This window comes from Hylaeus volcanicus, chromosome 5 (assembly GCF_026283585.1).
Source record: "Hylaeus volcanicus isolate JK05 chromosome 5, UHH_iyHylVolc1.0_haploid, whole genome shotgun sequence".
NCBI lineage: Eukaryota > Metazoa > Arthropoda > Insecta > Hymenoptera > Colletidae > Hylaeus > Hylaeus volcanicus.
In genome coordinates, this window is record NC_071980.1 from 29697568 (window position 1) to 29716545 (window position 18978).

General features: G+C 43.0%; 2 protein-coding genes across 4 annotated transcripts; one reads left to right on the plus strand and one right to left on the minus strand.

Annotated features, from left to right (window-relative positions):
* The first annotated feature begins 3347 nt into the window (after positions 1–3347).
* On the plus strand, positions 3348–12398 carry LOC128877006 (protein borderless). 2 transcript variants are annotated; one of them, XM_054123922.1, is made up of 13 exons: positions 3348–3596; positions 3986–4341; positions 4968–5110; positions 6889–7117; positions 8486–8652; positions 8774–8918; positions 9402–9676; positions 10033–10167; positions 10373–10632; positions 10705–10880; positions 10958–11002; positions 11243–11422; positions 11543–12398. In XM_054123922.1, the coding sequence occupies exons 2-13, from the start codon at positions 4290–4292 to the stop codon at positions 11764–11766; spliced, it is 2031 nt and encodes a 676-aa protein (XP_053979897.1). In that variant the 5' UTR covers positions 3348–3596; positions 3986–4289; the 3' UTR covers positions 11767–12398. The 2 variants fall into 2 exon arrangements, with proteins under 2 accessions (XP_053979897.1, XP_053979898.1); XM_054123923.1 differs by having other exon boundaries at positions 8516–8652.
* A 154-nt stretch (positions 12399–12552) lies between these two features.
* On the minus strand, positions 12553–17732 carry LOC128877007 (venom serine protease Bi-VSP-like). 2 transcript variants are annotated; one of them, XM_054123925.1, is made up of 7 exons: positions 17594–17732; positions 17067–17152; positions 14250–14546; positions 13810–14112; positions 13603–13704; positions 13360–13511; positions 12553–13228 (listed from the first exon to the last, which is right to left on the minus strand). In XM_054123925.1, the coding sequence occupies exons 2-7, from the start codon at positions 17131–17133 to the stop codon at positions 13070–13072; spliced, it is 1080 nt and encodes a 359-aa protein (XP_053979900.1). In that variant the 5' UTR covers positions 17134–17152; positions 17594–17732; the 3' UTR covers positions 12553–13069. The 2 variants fall into 2 exon arrangements, with proteins under 2 accessions (XP_053979900.1, XP_053979899.1); XM_054123924.1 differs by having other exon boundaries at positions 14250–14552.
* Between the last annotated feature and the right edge of the window lie 1246 nt (positions 17733–18978).

Genomic DNA, 18978 nt, shown 5'->3' on the forward strand with positions numbered 1-18978 from the left:
GTCTTAATATAATATATTACGTTAATATCATATACATAATATATGCATATGCTATAGTTTATAACGTTCAAATTTAATAAATACAAACGTATTTTAGAAAAATATGCCTCTCGTAGTACTTTCATTGGGGGCAGTCTGATCATTTCAAATCAGAAGATCCAATTTTCTTTCTTTTTGCATTTAATTTTCACTCTTCCAGATTCAGATCTTGATTTACTTGTTCTTCACATTCATTTAATTAATAATTCTCTGGCATTCCCATTAGGGGGTATAGTCTGTTGCCTACTATATCTCGGGTACCTCGGGATTGCTAAACCCGTACTATAGCTATAATCAGTAATCATAGCTATAGCCCCTGAGGGCCACCTCAAATAAAATTCGTAACAAAATTCCAAGATGTCTACACGACTTCTCTCTATGTGATACAAATTTCTTTCTCGTCAACTTCACACCATTTAAAATCCCAAAAGAGCATTTACATTTAAAGATAGGTTTATCTAAAAATTTCTGTTTACTCCCCGAAAAAATACCAAGCCCTCGTCTTCAACTTATGTTTACACAAAAATTGTTTCCTTGGGTTAGATCAGACTAACATTCCAGCGCTTGCTCCAATTTTCCAGCGCGCGTACCCGCGACGCTTGGCATCGGGGGAAATCATGAAAATTACGGTAATTCCCGGTAATCAGTGCTGTAGACACGTTGCGCAAATGTCCCTTCTTCGCGCGTTTGAATAGCGGCTCGCACGCAGCCTCTCCGCGAATTAAAGGCCAGACCGAGATTCCGCGTTTCTTGTCTCAACAGACGAAAATATATTCAGGCCTATGCGATTGGACGATGGCCTGATTACGTCGAAATGGCAATGATTCGGGATTGATCTTACCGCCTTGGCCGGCAATTTCATCTCATCGAACTACTGGAAACTTCGCCACAGGGGCGGATCTATAATTAGACCAGCGAAGGCCTCAATTTATATATTTATTTGGTGATTTGACTACTCTTTGCGAGCGTGGAAGGGAAGCTTCTTGATCAATTCTTCAGCTTCGATGCCTCGAGAGCTTCATTTATTATTCTGTTGATTTATTCATTTTTCTAATTTAACTAGCTTTCACAAGCGTGGAAGACAACCTTATTTACCAAAAGTACGTAAACTCTACCTTATCAAGAGACCAATTTGATTTACCTAACGAGTGCTCTACCGCTTTGCCAGCGGAGTGAGAACGTTGGGATACTCGCTTGGGAACCTCCGTTTTCGATTTCCCGGGGGATTGATTGGTTCGCATGGCAGGTGGACCAGGAACAACTCGTTCCGTTCCCTTGTATGACTCGTCGATGAAATAATACGGTCGGTGTCATTATGCACGCATTTATTTCCAGTATCCCGGGCACGTCCAATCCTAGATCGTGATCCATGCGAATGGATCCATTATCTCAACAGCGTGACAAGGCTGTGGGCAGTCTGCTAATGCGGCAAGGGACGGATGTCACGTAATCTGAGGTCACCCACGCAAATGGCGCGCGGCTCTGCTCGACGATGTGCAGTTTCGTCGGCGACGGCGACGCTCTACTACGCAACGATCGAGATCTGATAAATCTCGATCGATATGGACGAACTTTATTGGTTGAATTTAATAGTTGCCATCAAACGTTTCAAATTAGACGATGCACGACAGTTATTATTATCTGGATTGGAGACTCGTTTTTCCAGGATATTTCAAAGTGAAGATTTTGTACAGGTGTGAAGCGAATGGAAGGAATGTAGTGCCTCTGATTTAAAGCACAGTACATGTAGGAATAAAAATACCCTTTCATTCGCCTTGAGCGGAAGAATTACCCTTCCATTTAACTGGTCGAGTCCATGTCCTTTCAACGTCGCTTTTTCGTGGTCAAAGGCTACCCGACGGGATTAACGGCCCCCATACGCGGAATAAATGTTAAACCGTGCATAGAAGTGGACCCCTGAAGAGACACGCGACCCTACAGAAATTAATCTATCAATGCCTAACCATCCATGGGACTTTTGACATCGTCCTGAAAGTGACTGCATTCTTCTGCAACGTCATATTAATTTCTTCGTTGTAAAAAGTTGCACACCTAGAGTTAGAAGACTGAACATAGATACTGTCTGTGGTTAAGACTCGATAAGGTAGACTCCTCGTTCGGTAACTCAAATTAGTCTGCTGGTAACGTAAAACACTCTGTTGGTAAGTCCAGCCACCAACATAGATTCTGACCTAGGCTTTGTAGTGGTTTTGAATCATTCATATGCACTATTAAATTAATGAGACCAAAATAACCTAAAAGCAAAGCAATTGGAACGCTCAATGTTTTCCAGGTCGCTCTGATAGCTATAAATTTAAAGGCGCTTTAGTTTCCATTGACTCGATCGCAGACACTGACCTCTTCTATTTTTATCAGATCATTTTAGAGAATGATCTTCGACGGGAGGCTCGTAGGAACGCTGCGGCGAAAAGGTTCGCGCGATAGGTGTAGCCAATGGCTCCAGCGACGGTCCCTCCCTTTTATGTATCCACCCACGCGACCTAATCGTCGTTGGCGACGCTCTGACAACGAAGACGTTGACTTCCGCTCCCGAGTATTCGTCATTAGACTCTGCGAGTTCATGGTACAATCTTTCAACCCTGAAAAACTGCTTGCACTCTGCTCTCTCCTCTTTCGGGGGGCTCTTTAGGCAATTAACGCCCAGAAGAAATTAACAAGAAGGCTCGTTGATCTTCATTTAACCTTCTCAAAGCTGCTAAATTGGTTGGAATCTAAACTGGTGGACTTTAAAATTACTTTCTGATACAAAGCAGTCAGGTCACGAATTTCAGCTTGTCTATTGAAGAAGTCTGACTAAATAAAATAATACTACTTCAGTAACTAACTTTTTGTTTAGCATACCTAGTCATATAAACAATTTCAACTTTAACGATCCTACGTTAAAGAGCAGCAATTTCAACAGCAACAATATTCTACCTCAAACCTAACCAACGAACAAGAATGAATCCCATCCCTTACCAATAGTGAAAGTTCCTGAGTCTTGTTTACACCTGGCAAGGCCTCTTGGTCATGTTACCCATTTTTCTCTCAGACCTAACCTGAACGAGTGCTAGAAACATATCCACTTGTCGACATTGTCCTTCGACAGTTCCTAGGTGTGTACGCCACGGGCGGCGCTAGAAACTCTCGAACACGGAGGCTTCAGCGGTTTGATCACGAATATTAGAATCGTCTGGTACTCCGTCAAGTGCCTCCACCCCCCTGGTCCAACTCCTCGTTACCCCTTCCTCTTGCTTGACTAGTTACCAGCGGCTGTTCGGCGTCGTATCCGCTCGGATTGAGCGAGGCGGAGCGATTACCCGGTTATCACCGCGACCAGCAGATCACTCGGTTAGCGAACGTTCCACGGTGGACCAGCTCGACTGCTATCGAGATCCCGCCTCTGTGTCGATTTTTCGCGCCTATCGATAAAGGCACCGTTCCCTCCGATATCGTCGTCGAGTGACAAAGAAAGAACGCGCGGGAAATCATCTCCTCCGATCATCCCGAGAGTCCTGAGGTCCTGGGCTCCAGGACCATGGAACGCTGAGACCAAGGTGAATCTCGAATCCTCTGGTTGGAGATGGGCAAAATTTTCGATAGACGAGATAGAGTTTCGAGTCGATTGAAATAAGGAATCGGGCTCTTGTGTATAATTAGTAACAGTGATAACAGAGAGGGACATTGTTCGGTAAAAGCTTGGATCCCTTTGGAAATTTATTTACGCAGAGTGAAATTACGAAGCTGATCTAGTAACACCCCCAAGATCTCATTCAAAGTAACGAATTATAGTAACGATTGCCAGCCTGAGCTAAGCCTAATCAAATTTTAGCCACAACGAAAATAAAAGTTTTGTTCGATCGTAGTAAATGTTGCAAATAGATTGCGGGTTCGTTTTCCTTGGCCGTCGGCTATCCGAGTAAAATTCTGCCCATCTCTGACGCAGGGATAAAGGAAGAAGGGGCGGCGAAGAAGGGGCCCGAGGAGAGAGGCTGAGGATGTACCAGCGCTGACCGGTACACAGCCTCGATCGCGAGAGAGTGCGCCGCGTACCGATTAATTGTCGCAGGTGGTGGCCGATGGTTGATGAGTGTGGGTGATGACAGATGTGTTTTGCTCCCGTGTGCCGTTCGTCGTCGTCTTCGTCGTCGTCGGTCGCGAAGTGTGACTCGCCTGTGACAACGCGTGCCCGAGATCGGTGAAAACGCGACACCGTGTTCGGATACAAGATATAGACAGACAGTGAAAATATGACCTCGACGAGGATCCATCAGATGCTGATCGTCTTCTTTTACTATCAAGGTGAGCTTCGCTCGTGAGCAATTTTATTTTAGCGATACTCAACGATTGCTATTTAATTGCTAGGTTTGTTCGACCGATAAGTTCAATTTAAATCTGTCAAGTCCTTTGTTTTGTGGTTGGTTTTACTTCTTTGGATTCGTAAGATATTATAAGTCAAATTCTGGTTCTTGTTTGAGGAGAAGTAATGAATTGTACTTTTTGTTCCGATGGTGCTTATGTTCTCGTCCAGATGAGAGTTCTGCCTGTGTCTAGTTGACCCCCATGAGCGATCGTTTCCCTTCGTGGAATCCGATCGACGTTGATATTGAACTTTGCGACCGTTTAACTAGATCTCGCTTGACGGTCGCGCGTAATACGGTTGAAAATTAGCCAATTCTCTGAAATTGAGTTGAATGTATGGGACCATTGTCGTCTGTCACGCGACGCGCCGATCAGAGATGGGCAAAACTCGCGTCTGGATCGAAATCTCGAACGTCGAATAAATAAACAACTGTTCACGATTTCTATATAGTCATGCTTCGAACTTTATGTTAAATGTAAGAAATAAATCTATGCACGTTTGATTTTATTCTTCGTCTATTTACTCGACTGAAATTTTTTTTTTTTTTTTTTTTTTTTATTTTCAGCTTTCACTCAAAGCTTGATACTAGAAGAAGAGAAGGAACCGAATTATCTGAGCGCAGGGGTAGGCGAGTACGCGGTATTCAATTGCGATTTGGACTTCCCGCACGAGACCCCGATCCCATACATTCTTCAGTGGAACCGTGACGTAAGTGCCAGCCAAAAAGTCATCTACAGTCCACGACAAAAAGCATAGCGCACGCTATGTTTTCAACATGCTTTCTTAATACTTCAAAATATCCGTATTTCCTTCCCATAAAATATTTTGCGTTCTACTACATTTGCAAGTACCAGAGTGTTATGCAACAGTGGTAAACAATATTATTTCGATCAAGACGTTAAGGTCTCGACAGTTGCGTTGGTTTAGCCGCGGTTTTTGCGGTTGACTGAGGGAAATCAGGCTACGATTCAACCGAATGTATTTGTATAGCGTCCGTATCGTGTTTCATCGTATCGTGATGAAGCAAATTATAATTTGAGTGGAAAATATAAAATTGGAAATACTACTTTTTCTCTTTCCTAATATTAAACTAATTTTCATACAAAGCTAGCCCTTTTCTATAATGGAGACTCACTAATCAGGCCACTGTTCAAGAAGATAACTCTGATTAGAACATAATCTCTGGAAGAAGATCTGGGAGAATCTGAATGAATCATTAATCATACGACTATATGATTAAAATAATTACTGCGCAAGAAAGACCCAGAAGGAAATGTCGCAGAATCGACCTGTTAAAAATCGTTAAGGTGGCTAAACGAAGCTCGAATGGCTCGAGCTCGTGGTTGCGGCTACCCGAGGAACAAGGAACGAACACGTGCAGCCGCGTAGAAAAGTGCTCGCTCAAGGCAGGGTAGACGATTCAATTTCTTCGGGGGAGTGTGTATTCGATTCGATCCGCGTGGGAAACGCGCGTGTCTCGATCTGGGTTTCCGTGACGACGTGTCTCGATTTCGATACTGATCGTCGACGATCGGTAGTGCGGTTGCGATTACACAATTCTTCATCTGAATTTGTAGAAATATGAATCCACAGTCTAATGATCATATTGTGATCCTAAGATTCTACCCTCGAAACAAAATTCTAGATGCCCCTATTATCACCCTAAGTGTATTCTACGTTATTCGTTCAGTTCTGTCGGTTTAAAAGACTCATCGCATTTTGAAGTAGCCTGTACGGAGCCCACTGAAAAGATTCGAGTTCCGAGTGGTGGCGAGCGAATGCATCGTAGCCCCGGAAGCGCAAAAGACGTAGTGCCGCGTGTCTCGTCCGCGACGCGATAAGCCGCGAGCGTTAAAGGGACGTCGCGTCGCGTCGTCTATCCATCGCGTTTGATTTCCTGTTCGTTGTCCGACGCGACGTTCTTTCGCGGATGCTGCATTCGACGCGCGTGCAGCCGCGCGCCGGAAACAGATTGAGCGTTGCAGCATATGGCTACCGCATAAAATCAAGTGGAACTTAACCTGATTGGTCCCTGATGCGTATGCAAAACAGGTGCTGGTTCCCTCTCTGTCTATCGAGCGCGGGGTAATTGGAGTACGGGACGCAAGGCTGCATTATATCCACAGCGAGTCCGCGACACGAGGGGGACCAACCAGTGGGTCACTGCTAACGCATTGTCAGACGATTAGGGACGATTAGCGGCCTTTTCGCCAGCCTCGTTTTGACCGCGAGGGCTCCCAAGTCCCGGCCCCAGCGTTTTTCATTTTCCCCGGAGGACGCACGTGTCCGCGTCGCGGCTGCAATCTTCCATCCAAAGACCTCGCGGGGCATCGCGTCGCGACGATGCTCCGCGTTATATTCTGTAACAGGAACTACTTTGTGGTCTTTGCGATGACCTCTGATCCCTTTGTGATCGCTCCCAACTGTCTCGTGGTCGTCTCAAGCGACCAACATGGAGAGCGGCTCAAGTAAATGATCTGTTCCAGGGTCGAACGATCTTCTCATGGTACAACGGGCATCCGACCGTGGGTCTGGGGTTCGAGGGTCGCGTGCACCTCCTGGAGGACGCCGCGAGCCGTGGCTACGGCCAGGGCAGCATAAACCTGACGAACATACGCGAAAGCGACCAGGGATGGTACGAGTGCCGCGTCATCTTTCCGAACAGGACACCCAATTCCAGGAACAATGGAACCTGGTTCCACCTCGGTATAGATGGTAAGGTCGCTCACTTTCTCGTATCCGTTGATCAGCTAATTCGATAACAGCAAGTGGCGAAGGGAATTAACGTAGTTAAGCGCCAACTGACTAACCCTGAGCACTGAAATGGGTCACGCTGGTGTTGCGCGGACACTAACGCTGGACGAAGCAGAGGCTTAACGCCATGAAATCCTGCGAGATTTTCGGCGATGAGGAAGTAAGATTTTAATTATAGTCTTAGACGTTACGTCGAATCGTTTAAGCTCGATTTAACCCGCCCCGATCGAGAGCAGACTCCTGCAACGAGCCACTCGATCGGCGCGATTACTCATGGAAATAAACTGTACGAATCGAGCGAATCAAGTTACTTCTTTCTTTCTAAATTGACCCCTTTCGCGGCGGGAGATCAGAGTCGATGATGCACTCGTTAACCCAGGCGGAATTCTAGTTTTTGCTATGTGGAATTGTGCTAAACGTTAATAGGGAATTGAGTCACCGAGGGGACACCGACGGGGCTGGGTATACTCCGATCGCTATGGAGTGAAATATCGTTCTAGCAAATACGAAATTCTAACGGTCGAGTAAAAGTACACGTGGAAAAATCAGCTTTGTAAAATATTTACATACTCCAATCTAACGTGACTGTACGAACACCAACAGTGGAAGAGACAACCTCCCACCAGTACGAATTCCGTCGAGATCGTCGAACAATATGACAGTTCTAACAAAGTGGACTGCGCCCTTTCCCGGAAAAGCTTGAAAAACAGTAACCAATCCCACAGAAAAGAATAGGCTTTGTCAGTGATTCGACGCAAATGCCTCTGTCACACACCGATTTGGAATGACACTTGCGTTTCGTGCGCTTAATTTACGCCAGCAGCGCGTCGATTAACCGGCACTAATCAATCTCGATCGATTAACGCGTTGCAACTACCGCTGCGACTAAACTAAATTAACGAGGTGAAATTGACTCGTGTTTCGTAGCCAAAAGGAATTCATTCAAGATCCTGAAACGTTTTCGATTTAAACGCAAATCTCTTTCAGCAAGAAATTGCAGTTTGCACATAACGAAATAGAAAAATACTGTTTACACAAATTGTGTCATATGGAGATGACGATAATTATTGATCCTAATTATTGATCTTATTTATTACAATTTCTCGCTGAAGAGAATCCTGTGATAGATTCGAAAACGTTTGTGAATTTTTAATGAATGCCATGGCTATGAAACACGAGTTGGTCTTATCGATGAACAAGCATTTTGTTGCCAATACAATTAACGAGAATCAATAATTAATACTCGCTATATATGTACTTGAATAAATGTAATCCCGCTGATGCTTACTAACCTGACACTGGGCAGACTCGTTAAATCGTTCAACCCAGGTGCGTCGCCGTTCCCGACGTCTGTTCTAGGTGAGACGTTGCTGGCGGTCCCGCCTGTCAACAAGACTGTCATGGAGGGTGAATCGGTCAGTTTCGACTGCGTCTCCAAAGGGGAGAAGTCCGTTGTAAACTGGTTCCGCGAGGGCACTGAAATCTCTCAAATAGAGGTGATCGTACAAGACTCGCAATAGTTAAACTTGCACATAACTCACGTTGCATTGAATACTTATTAAACTATAGATGATTCCTCTACGGCAGAAAATTTACTTAATTTTTAATTCTCCACAGGATTTGAAGAGAAGAGCGACCATCGCCAAAGATGGAACGTTGGTCATTAACTCAGCCGCCATGAGGGACCCTGGGGAGTACACCTGCGTAGTAACAGGTGAAACGGGGGAACAACAGAGTGCCTCGGCCTTTCTCAACGTACAGTGTGAGTACCTGCAAGAAAAAAGAAGAATGTCAGTACGAATTTTAGAGCATCTTATTCCGATCCACGAAAATCTATCAATATTTTACGAATTCGTACAAACTGCACAAGTACCGTAACATCCTCTTCTGTATATTCCTTTGCAAGTGGATCGCAATTCGACTGGCCTAAATTCCGTTTCAATAGAATAGAATGGTCCAGAGGGTGGAGTACCGTGTGAACTCGCGATCGCATAGTTTCGGTCAGGAAATGGGATAATAACGCGTAGTAATGGGAATTACCAGCAACCATAACTGAGGATAATGACGCACGACGATCGGAACCGCTGCGCCCGAAACTCCCGTGGCGCGAACTGTAAGGGTGCATCCAGACTTGCATACATTCCGACTCTACAAACTCCCGTTCGTGTGTGTGGTCTGAATGGATCCTAAAAAAATGTCCACTGAATTTCGTGCTCCTCGATGCGAAAGAAGGAAATTGTTTCAGTTAAGGCAAAGGTTATTTACGCCCCCCGAGAAGTCTACCTTCCGTACGGAAAGCCAGCCCTCCTGGACTGTCACTTCAGGGCGAATCCTCCCCTGACGAACCTGCGTTGGGAGAAGGACGGATTTCTCTTCGACCCGTACAACGTCCAAGGCGTATTCTACAGGAAAAACGGTTCCCTGTCGTTCACCAAAGTGGACGAGACTCATTCTGGAAGCTACACTTGCACGCCGTACAACGAATTGGGTACTGAAGGTCCTAGTCCTACGATCTCGGTGGTAAGTTTGTTTCAAGGGTTCGTAAACAATTTTTTGGCATTTCGTAAAAGTGCCTCCAGAGTCTCCTCCTATTTCTATGATCAAAATTCGTCAACGAAAGCAGATGCTTAACGATGCAACTAAAAGAAACGCGAGACAAGATGCATTCAAAGAGCCTGGAATCCGCGTTCACTGGTCGAAAGCGGTACGGATCACAAAGAACGAGACGATGGTCGTTAAGACCATTGACCGCACGAATGTTAACCGTTCTTTTATTTTCCAATTGCAAACCTGCACAGGGTCCATTTCTGCTCGCGTCTGTCGTGGACCACTGGACCATCTCCCATTCTAATTCGAGAATCTTTTCTTATTGTCAGATCGTTCAGAGGCCGCCGATATTCACAGTGACGCCGCAGCATTTGTATATAAAGAAGCTAGGCGAGACGTTGGAGATCCCCTGCGACGCCAGGGACGGGGACCAAGCGCATCGACCTTCGATCGTATGGTACAAGGTACGACTCGAGTAACTGGAGTAACTAGACCAGGGATAAGTGAAATAAAAACGTTCTCAAGTTCGAGCAGTGACGAAAGTGGAAAGACATCGAAAGCTTGAACAACCTCAAGTTTATCTCAGTTATCCCTGTTATACTGTGCGTGGTTTGGTGGATCGCCTTTCTTTTTTGCGTGAACTAACAACGTTACGTGATGCTTTAAAAGGATGGTTCACCGGTGCCGCCCGACAGGACCATCATAATCGGTGGCAATTTAACAATCGACAGAATCCAAGAGCAAGATAGAGGCCTGTATCAGTGCGCGGCTAGTAACGAAGCCGCGACAGTGGTCGCAGACGCTGAATTGATTATCCTGAACGTTCCACCGAGAGCGCCCTACAACTTGAGCGCCAACAGTAGCAACAACGCCGTGACCTTGACCTGGGTGCCTGGATTCGTTAGGCCTAAAACGGAGTACTCCGTCTGGTAAATGAAACATCTCGATAGGAACCTCTCGGTCTCTTACAAATTATTGTAACCATGTCTGCTTGCGATTAGGTACAGACCAACAGACACTTCGGAATGGAGAACTATGAAAATCCTGTCGAGGAAAATAACAGAAGCGACCGTGAACAACCTAAACGCAGGAAGGGAGTACGAGTTCATGGTGCTCAGCCAGGACAAGCACGGTGACGGAATGTTTAGTAAAACGCTGCGGATCTTCACTCAGCCACGTATGTTCTCCATAATCCTGAAATTGCATATTAGAAATCAGTAATAAACCTTCGGAATAATACATACCAAATTTCAGACATGATTGACGAGAACTCAGCGTCGGAGTACCGTAGCCCACCAGGTGAGAATCGCGCGTACCATTGGGACGGGAGAAGAATGAGTCTAGTATATTAAAAACAGTATTTTCTAACACTAATTTCACGGAGTATTAGTCAAGTGCATAAGGGACAAAAAGACACATCTACTTAGGTAGCAATAACGCTTTGATTGTATGGTCCTGGGTTCATTCTTCTCGCATGCCAACTGTATGTTCCTTCGCGACGTACTTCGGAGACTGATTTAGCTATCGATGTCCTAAAAGATGAGAAAACGGGACCACCCCTGAACGTCAGGGTGCAAGCTACCGTGGAAGGTTATTTAGTCACCTGGGATCCCCCTTCGTATGGAAAGGATCAAGTGAGACTGTACGCTGTTAGATGGTTCAGAGGTCCGTCTGAACGACTGTATGGCAGAGCGGAAACGACTGACACTTACTATCTAGGTAAATCTTGTATCTCAGTAACCAAGCCTCAGATCGCAAAGTAGAAAAGAACTTTTCGATTCCTTTTCGCGTGAAGAATCCTTTGGCATTTGGTAGTAATTCATTTTAATCTCTTTCTAGTAAAAACCCTGGAAGAAGAGAGTTACTACACGTTCGAGGTAGCGGCGGTATCGATCACGGACGACACGGTGACCAGCGAGAGGGTGAGCCTGGAGGTTCCAGCGTATCGCAGGAACAGGGCAATTTCCATGGGAATCGTGGCTGGAATCGGGTTCCTGGCGGCTGCCTTGGCCGCTATATGGTGGGCGAGGAAACGCTTCTGTCAATCGTCGAACCAGAAGTAGGAACGAATCGCCAGCGAAACGAGCCACGACACGTTTGGATCGTGTGCGTTGACACGGTCAGCTGTGATTCGCTGTCCTTAATCTGTAGCGATATTCGATTAGCTAATAGAGTTACGAGGAGTGTCGTTTCGATTTTCAATCGATTCTCATACCGCATTTCGAAGTTGCGCGGCCGTTTCGTCGCGATAATTGTAATCGCCGCGAGTTATAAGTATGTAATATATTATCGATGATCGTGTTTAGACGTAGCAATTAGGGGGGTCCTAGACCGGGGGTTGTCGAGTGGGGGGTCGAGAGGAAGCGCAATTCGACCGTAAAATTTCTATCTGGGACGGTTCAATTTGCTACGTTTACGTACATATAAGTTACTACGAGTGTTCTTGCATTGCATCGTTACATTATGTATCGTTTAAAAGCTTTATTAGATAAGTGCACGTTTATTAAGGATTAGCTCTGGCATTTGATCGTTATTCGGGTACCGGGCTGACGGGGACGCGCGGGGATTTACTAGCGAGGAAAGTAGATGAGCGTCTCGCGGACTAGGTTTCAACTCTGCTAGATCTATATACATATACGTATATATATCCGATACGTTTTTCTATTGTAAATAAATTGTGTCGATTATCTATGCACCAAGCCTATGTTTTTCACCTATTGGAGCTAGATGCGAGATTTTTGAGAGAACAATTCTTATGTGTTCCCTCTCCTCACTCCTCGATTTTGATGTAGTTTATAGCGTGCAAAACAGGAAATCTTTTTAAGAAAAGATGACGAAGAAACAGTTGGTCCAAGTGGTTCAATAAATCTTGTATGTAATCATGTCATCGTAACTAAAAATAGACATAGAAATTTTTGTGACAACGTTCTCTTAAATAGCGAACTATTGGTACGTTTATCTAACACAACACTCGAAAGTATTTGATCACTTGTGTGGTCGATAAAAGTTAATAATTTCAACTAGTGAATAAGTTCTCTTTAATGTTTGCTACCTAGCACGCGATCGAATACTTTCGAATGACACGTAGAAAATTGCATTAGTTAAAATAGTAACATTAAGCAGATTTACAAGACTGTGAAAACAGTTGTGGAAACGTCATGTTTTTACAGGTATTCATTTATATAAAAGCAAGTGTAAAACGCTAGTATCAACTATTTCACAGTTCGTGCATCTTAAGATTATATTGGATAAAGTAAAAAAATACTTTCAGGCATCAGAATCGTTGCACGAGGATCCAGACCGATAAATCTGAAAACTTCCTCATACTTTGCACGATCATCGTCGATCGGTCGACGTCGACTTCCGTTATTGCATCGATGCAATAATGAAATCGAGGTGCGCGGTGACTCTGGTGTAGACACCTGGGTAGCCAGGCTCGGCGCATTTGAAACCGTAAGATACAACCCCGATCTGATAGAAGTTGACGACTTGCTGAGGCAACATCAGAGGCCCTCCACTATCACCCTGCAGACAAAAGTTATGGAAGGAACGATACAGACATATTTTTTAAAATCCAAAAGAGTGACTAGCTAATTTGATTATTTTGATCTTAGGCAGATTCATTCAACTTACGTTTAAATTTACAATTTTCTCACCTGGCAAGCATCCTTTCCTCCCTGGGCGTACCCAGCGCACAATACTCGATCATCGATCACCGCACTAGCAAACCTTGAGTAAGCCTGTCGACAAGCATCGTTTCCAACCACAGGCACTTGCGCCTCTAAGAGCTCCTCACTGGCTGGTCCCTCTATAGAAGCGCAAAAAGAAACACATAATGAAAAATTCGACAAGAAAACTATTAATTATGGCCTGCGTTCAGTTAGAGATGGTCAACTCACTGGTTCCTATCGCTCCCCATCCGGCGATGAAGGGGTAATATCTGTAGAAACTGTTGCTTCGAAGGGGCTCGTTCACTGGGAGACAAACGGGGTAGATGAGATCTGAAAATTCAGATAAAGAGGATTTATCCAAATAAAACGTTGGTATCCTCGATAGTGCTAACTGCGTGTGCCTTTACCTAAATTCACTATGCAAGATCTACTTACTCGTAAACTGTACATCTTGCACCAGTCGAAGGACAGCGATATCGTTCGTTACCTTCGGCGAGGCGGTGTATCCAGGATGCACGATCTTCCGTTCGACCTCGATATCGACAGGACTCGCTCCATCGTCGTCGCGCACTATATTCAAATCACCGATGCGTACTATATACAAATCGTCACGCGTGGCACAGTGAGCGGCTGTCAGAATGTGCCTCGCCGATATCAGGGAACCCCCGCACAGCCATCTTGGTATCGAGGGGTTTTTGACGCTGCGATAACCCAACGCTGCGATCCACGGCCAAGCACCTAACTCAAACCAAACTTCTTTCAGAACTTGATTTAATTTGAAGCATTTCTATAACTCGGATCAACTTTACACATGTAGTATGTGGAAATGTGAAATTTCATACGCATTGGACAACATTATAGACTAACTGTAGTACCTAGTTTCGATGGTTCGCCACCCACCACTCTAGCATGACTAATGTTGCTGAAACCACAGTGTGGTGGCTCCAAGGGAGTATACACATTTTGCTGAATCTCCTTGCTATCTCTCGAAGGATTCACGTTGTTCACAGGACAGCACACTATAGGCTGTCCATTCTGATCCGAGCATAGCGATCGTCTCAGGAAGTCGCCTGCAGCGAGACCATCGCGTTGCAGGAGCGCCAGCAACGGTTCACAGTTTCTGATGTTGAGACACATCCCAGGTTCGGAGTTCGGAGTGGTGCAAGTGTAGCCTGCAACTTTTCGATCACATGCATCTCCAGTTAGCAAATAACGTATACAGAATTTAAATTTAATTGTATGAAATTAAATTAATAAACCAATTTCTCCTTAGGGAACGACTTGAAGCTATAGTTTTATTTTATTTCCTATGGGGTGGTACATGAATTTTTTGTTTCTTCTTTTCAAGACAATCTGAAGCTAAATGTAACATCGAGAAAAAAATTATTGTTCGATGGGAAGACAACTATACGTTAAGGTTACTTGTGGTGTTTAGTAAAGTTGTTGGTAACGTATCCATCGAAGCGTAAATAACTAATTGAGGCTCGTGAACGATGACGACTAACGATTTCCAAGAAACATCGCACAACAAGTTTTCGTATTGCTGCTCAGTAAATTCTACGTTTATTCGATAAACATTGCATGGCAATTCTCGAACAAAACGTTACTCAAAGTTTGATCATGAATTAGACGCAGAAATATGATTTAATTGTTTCGTGAAACTCGTTTCTCGGAGGACATACGCGTATGAATATATTTCTGTAACCTGGGGCCACGTTACGTCATTTTACGCGTAAATTGCAGACCAGATTGTTGATTTACGGATCGAATCCTAGATTAGTATTCGAGAGCTGCTGTTTGAACGCTCGTGAGATTTCAGGGAACGCAACACGTAACGCGCGCTAATCGATCGTTTGTCCCTGACGATCACACGCAAGCAAGAAAATCTACTGGAATTCATACGATATGAATACAAAAAATAATTTATCGTAAAACCATGTGAATGCAATGGAAAGTCGAATGATTCAAAACACTTTGCAAATTATAGGTACGTTCAATGAATACTACCTTGAGTCTTTAATATTGCAAAATATGGATCATTAACATGAATCCGCGAAGCATCGAAGCGGAATCGTTAGCTAGCATTTTTAATCGCCTCTAATCTGCACAGAAAAGGAAATCGCGATAAATTTACGTATATGAAGAAACATTCTATTCGTGGATGACGTAAAGTCAGCTTTAACAGTTAGCTCACACATATAGCATATCTGATTGACAGTGAATTATGGTTGTATCTTTGACCGTCGTATTATTAAATATAACAAATGATCGATTTTCAGATGATGTAAGATTGTGTAAATAACCAAAAGAGAAATGGTGCTTCCCTTGCGTGTTACTACGTTTTCTTCGCAGTTTTAGTCAATAAAGAATGATGTAAAATGTAACTTTTGTAAAACTCATCCGTAAGTGGCACGTTGCTCTAATTAATCTAACTTTTTCTACTGTGTAGAGATGGTTAGAACCGAATGAAAAAATTGATAAATTATCATTAGACACGCAACACTGACTTCACTTGACCTCCACCGCTGGTCAGATTGTGTGAATGCTTCGCTCTCTCGGTTCGAAGGTTCAGGCCTTGATCGTGTTCGGATAAATCGTATAACACCGATTGCTCAACATTCTGGCAAAGAGAAGGAATTCCCCGCGGATGAAAAACGATCAACAAACGCGGTCGATTAACCTTCTACAATTCTACGTAATGCTACGCATGAAGGAATTTTCACCCGAATCGAGCCGACAACCACTAAAGTTTTTCTTCCGGAAATTAGTTTTCCCAAGAAACCAAATATAAAGGAAATCAAATCTCGATCGAACGATGAACAAAATATCTGAGAATATATTGTCAAAATTTCGAGTCGATTCGTTAATTATAATTCGGGGGATCTGGACACTCATTTGGAGGAACACGAGTTCGAGGTCGACGCGTTAAGAACTTGTCATTCTAGCATTCTGACGCTTTCTTAAATATATTAAGAATTTTTTTTTTCTTTTATTGAATTTGAATTGAAAATTACTTCTGAATTCGACGACGGACTTCTGTTTTCTAAAAAGGCACGAGTCAAAGCATGTATGTACATTTCCATCATCTTAAAAGCTTTCTTTGCGTCAATGTTCTCCGTATTGGCGATTTTTATTGGCATTACATAACAGTGTTCAAATGTGCATTGATTTACGCGAACAAGCACGGAAGCGACACTAACAAGTAAACATTATTCATCGCGTGAGAAACTTCTCGAGCTTCGTCGCCCAGCATCTCCAGACAGCCACGAAACTCTTTGCAATCCATTAACGCGTAAAACTCTATTTCGTTGTTTTAGTGACTGACACGAACACGTTGGTCGAGTATTGCCACTGGTACTAGAGGTAGGCATAATTGATATTACTTATAATTATTTTACATCAAAATTGCTTTGGTTTGTGCGTAATTGAATTAGAGCAATGGAAATCCATTTAAAATTCATCCCTCAGATCCTTATTGTAACTTGGGATAGAATTTTATTTTCGTTTGTCATGAATTGAATAATATTGCTTGGATAAAAATTTGACCAACTCTGATCGGTGAGTAACCGTTTCGTGACTAATTATCAAGGATCTGCTATTCCCTGTTAAAAAGTGCACGAAGGCTAGGTGACGGGATCGTAATGGAATCTGAAGTGCATGCAACTCGTAAAAACCCAATTTGAAACACGTACCTTGAGCAGACACCACGTGCACCAGTGGTTGCAACAGGGCAATTAACGCCAAACCCATGCACAACATCTCGGAGCTCGCTGACACACTGGAAACAAAGTGTGCGATGAACAAGTCTCGTCCAATTTCAGAAACCAATCGAAACACTAGATGTTAATGATAGATAATGAATTTTATGCTCGAATACCAATCACTAATATTTGACTTTAATGTATCACGATTATCAAAATAATTTTTCATAAATTTATAATTTATTATAATTCACTTAATATTCTGTCAATTTGCGTTTCACTTCTTCATTTAACTCACTTAAATCAAATTATATTGAAAAGTTTGTTAAAGAAAATTATTGGTGCACTGTCTGCTGTTGAGTTTAATTTTGATCTTTTCTTTATCATTTAAATTTAAATTATACCAAAAATGATTCGACAGAGAGTCGAAAATATTGTAGATGGAATAAGATGTTTGAATCGAGCGATAGACCCGATGTTTAATTGAAATTCACTTCCGTTGGATTCGAGACTCGTACCTATTCACAAGAAAGCGCACAAAAAATCTTCACGGCCACAATAACCACGACTCTTGCTTTTCAGCACTCGATGATCGACTGACGCTCAAAGTCGCGCGCCGTATTTAAGAAATCCCCACAAATCCTCGCAGGGGCAACACGTGACGCATGCGCAAGACTCATCGCATCGATACCGTGAATCACTCGATCGAATTACACGAAAATCATGGAAATTGGGAAACTCCGATTCACATTAAAATCCCCCTTAGAGTGTACACACTGATACAATTTAATCCTTATGTTTTCAATGAAATTTTAAAATGTATTTATCTATATTTAACAATCTGTTTAAATTCAGTTTAACCCGCCTACGAAACGCTTCTGTAATCGACGAACTTATCGATTAGTTCCACCGTGCCATTTGTCAAAACACTAATGAGATTCGAAATTCGTGGAGGACGAGTTCCGATAATCTGCGAGCCAGGTTCCTACAGACAACCAAGATTCTAATCTACATAATTTAATATTATGTATTAATAATTTTTGGTTTGTTAATTGTTGAATAAAAATTGAACAATAAATTAAAGCAAGATGCTCCTAATTTAAATCCTCCACACCTGACCCAATCTTTCAAATTGTTCCATGACATGAACTTATTTATTCGGAATGGGATAATCAAATTCGTATAACTGAATAAATTGTCGTTTCCACAATGTCGCCACAAGGTCGAGCAGATTATTAAAACGTTTCCCGCTTTTTGTGTAGATGCCTATGAAAATAGTTATGAAGGTATCGCGGTAATTATGCCCGATTAGCCAAAGTTCCGGATTATTCTTTACGCTGTATACAAACATGAAAATATATATAAACTCATGGTCATTCTAAAGTCATGTTGGGCCTATTTTCCAAGTGTCCGTCACAGATCGTGCGTTTTTTCTACTGATGTCACGACAGAAACAATCTGTATTATTCGTAAAGTCCCTGTTAATCAACGGGGCGAGTATCCAAGGATCAGTGCTGCACGTGGAACTTGAACAAATATTTAATTGTTCGCGTTACAGCGAACATTTATCTTCAGGAGACATGCTGTCATACTTCGTGTATGCGTAGGTTTAATGATTGATAGTATCAGAATTACATAAATCTACGAAAGTTCCACGTTACTTGTTTTCGGTGCTTCGTTTGTTATTTGTCATTTTTCTGTAACGAAGACTGATTACACGTTCATTATGGCTATCAAGTTAAACTCGACGTGACTTTATTCGAAAACAATAAATTTAGTTATAGTCACAATTCTTATTTTTCTCATTTCTTGACGGAAAAATAATTTAGTAAAGAGAACATGATACAATTGTAATGTCCGCGCCTCCCATACCCAACAATAAGGAGTCAAATAAGAACACGAA

Bases quoted from the DNA above. Each gene is read 5' to 3' on its own strand.
- LOC128877006 (XM_054123922.1), top strand. From the start codon at position 4,290: ATGACCTCGACGAGGATCCATCAGATGCTGATCGTCTTCTTTTACTAT. The intron at 4,342-4,967 runs GTGAGCTTCGCT...TTTTATTTTCAG, and splicing joins CGTCTTCTTTTACTATCAAG to CTTTCACTCAAAGCTTGATA. The intron at 10,881-10,957 runs GTATGTTCTCCA...ACCAAATTTCAG, and splicing joins GCGGATCTTCACTCAGCCAC to ACATGATTGACGAGAACTCA.
- LOC128877007 (XM_054123924.1), bottom strand. From the start codon at position 17,133: ATGTTGTGCATGGGTTTGGCGTTAATTGCCCTGTTGCAACCACTGGTG. The intron at 13,512-13,602 runs GTGAGTTGACCA...GCGCTTCTATAG, and splicing joins ATGGGGAGCGATAGGAACCA to AGGGACCAGCCAGTGAGGAG. The intron at 13,229-13,359 runs GTGAGAAAATTG...TTTTGTCTGCAG, and splicing joins GAGGAAAGGATGCTTGCCAG to GGTGATAGTGGAGGGCCTCT.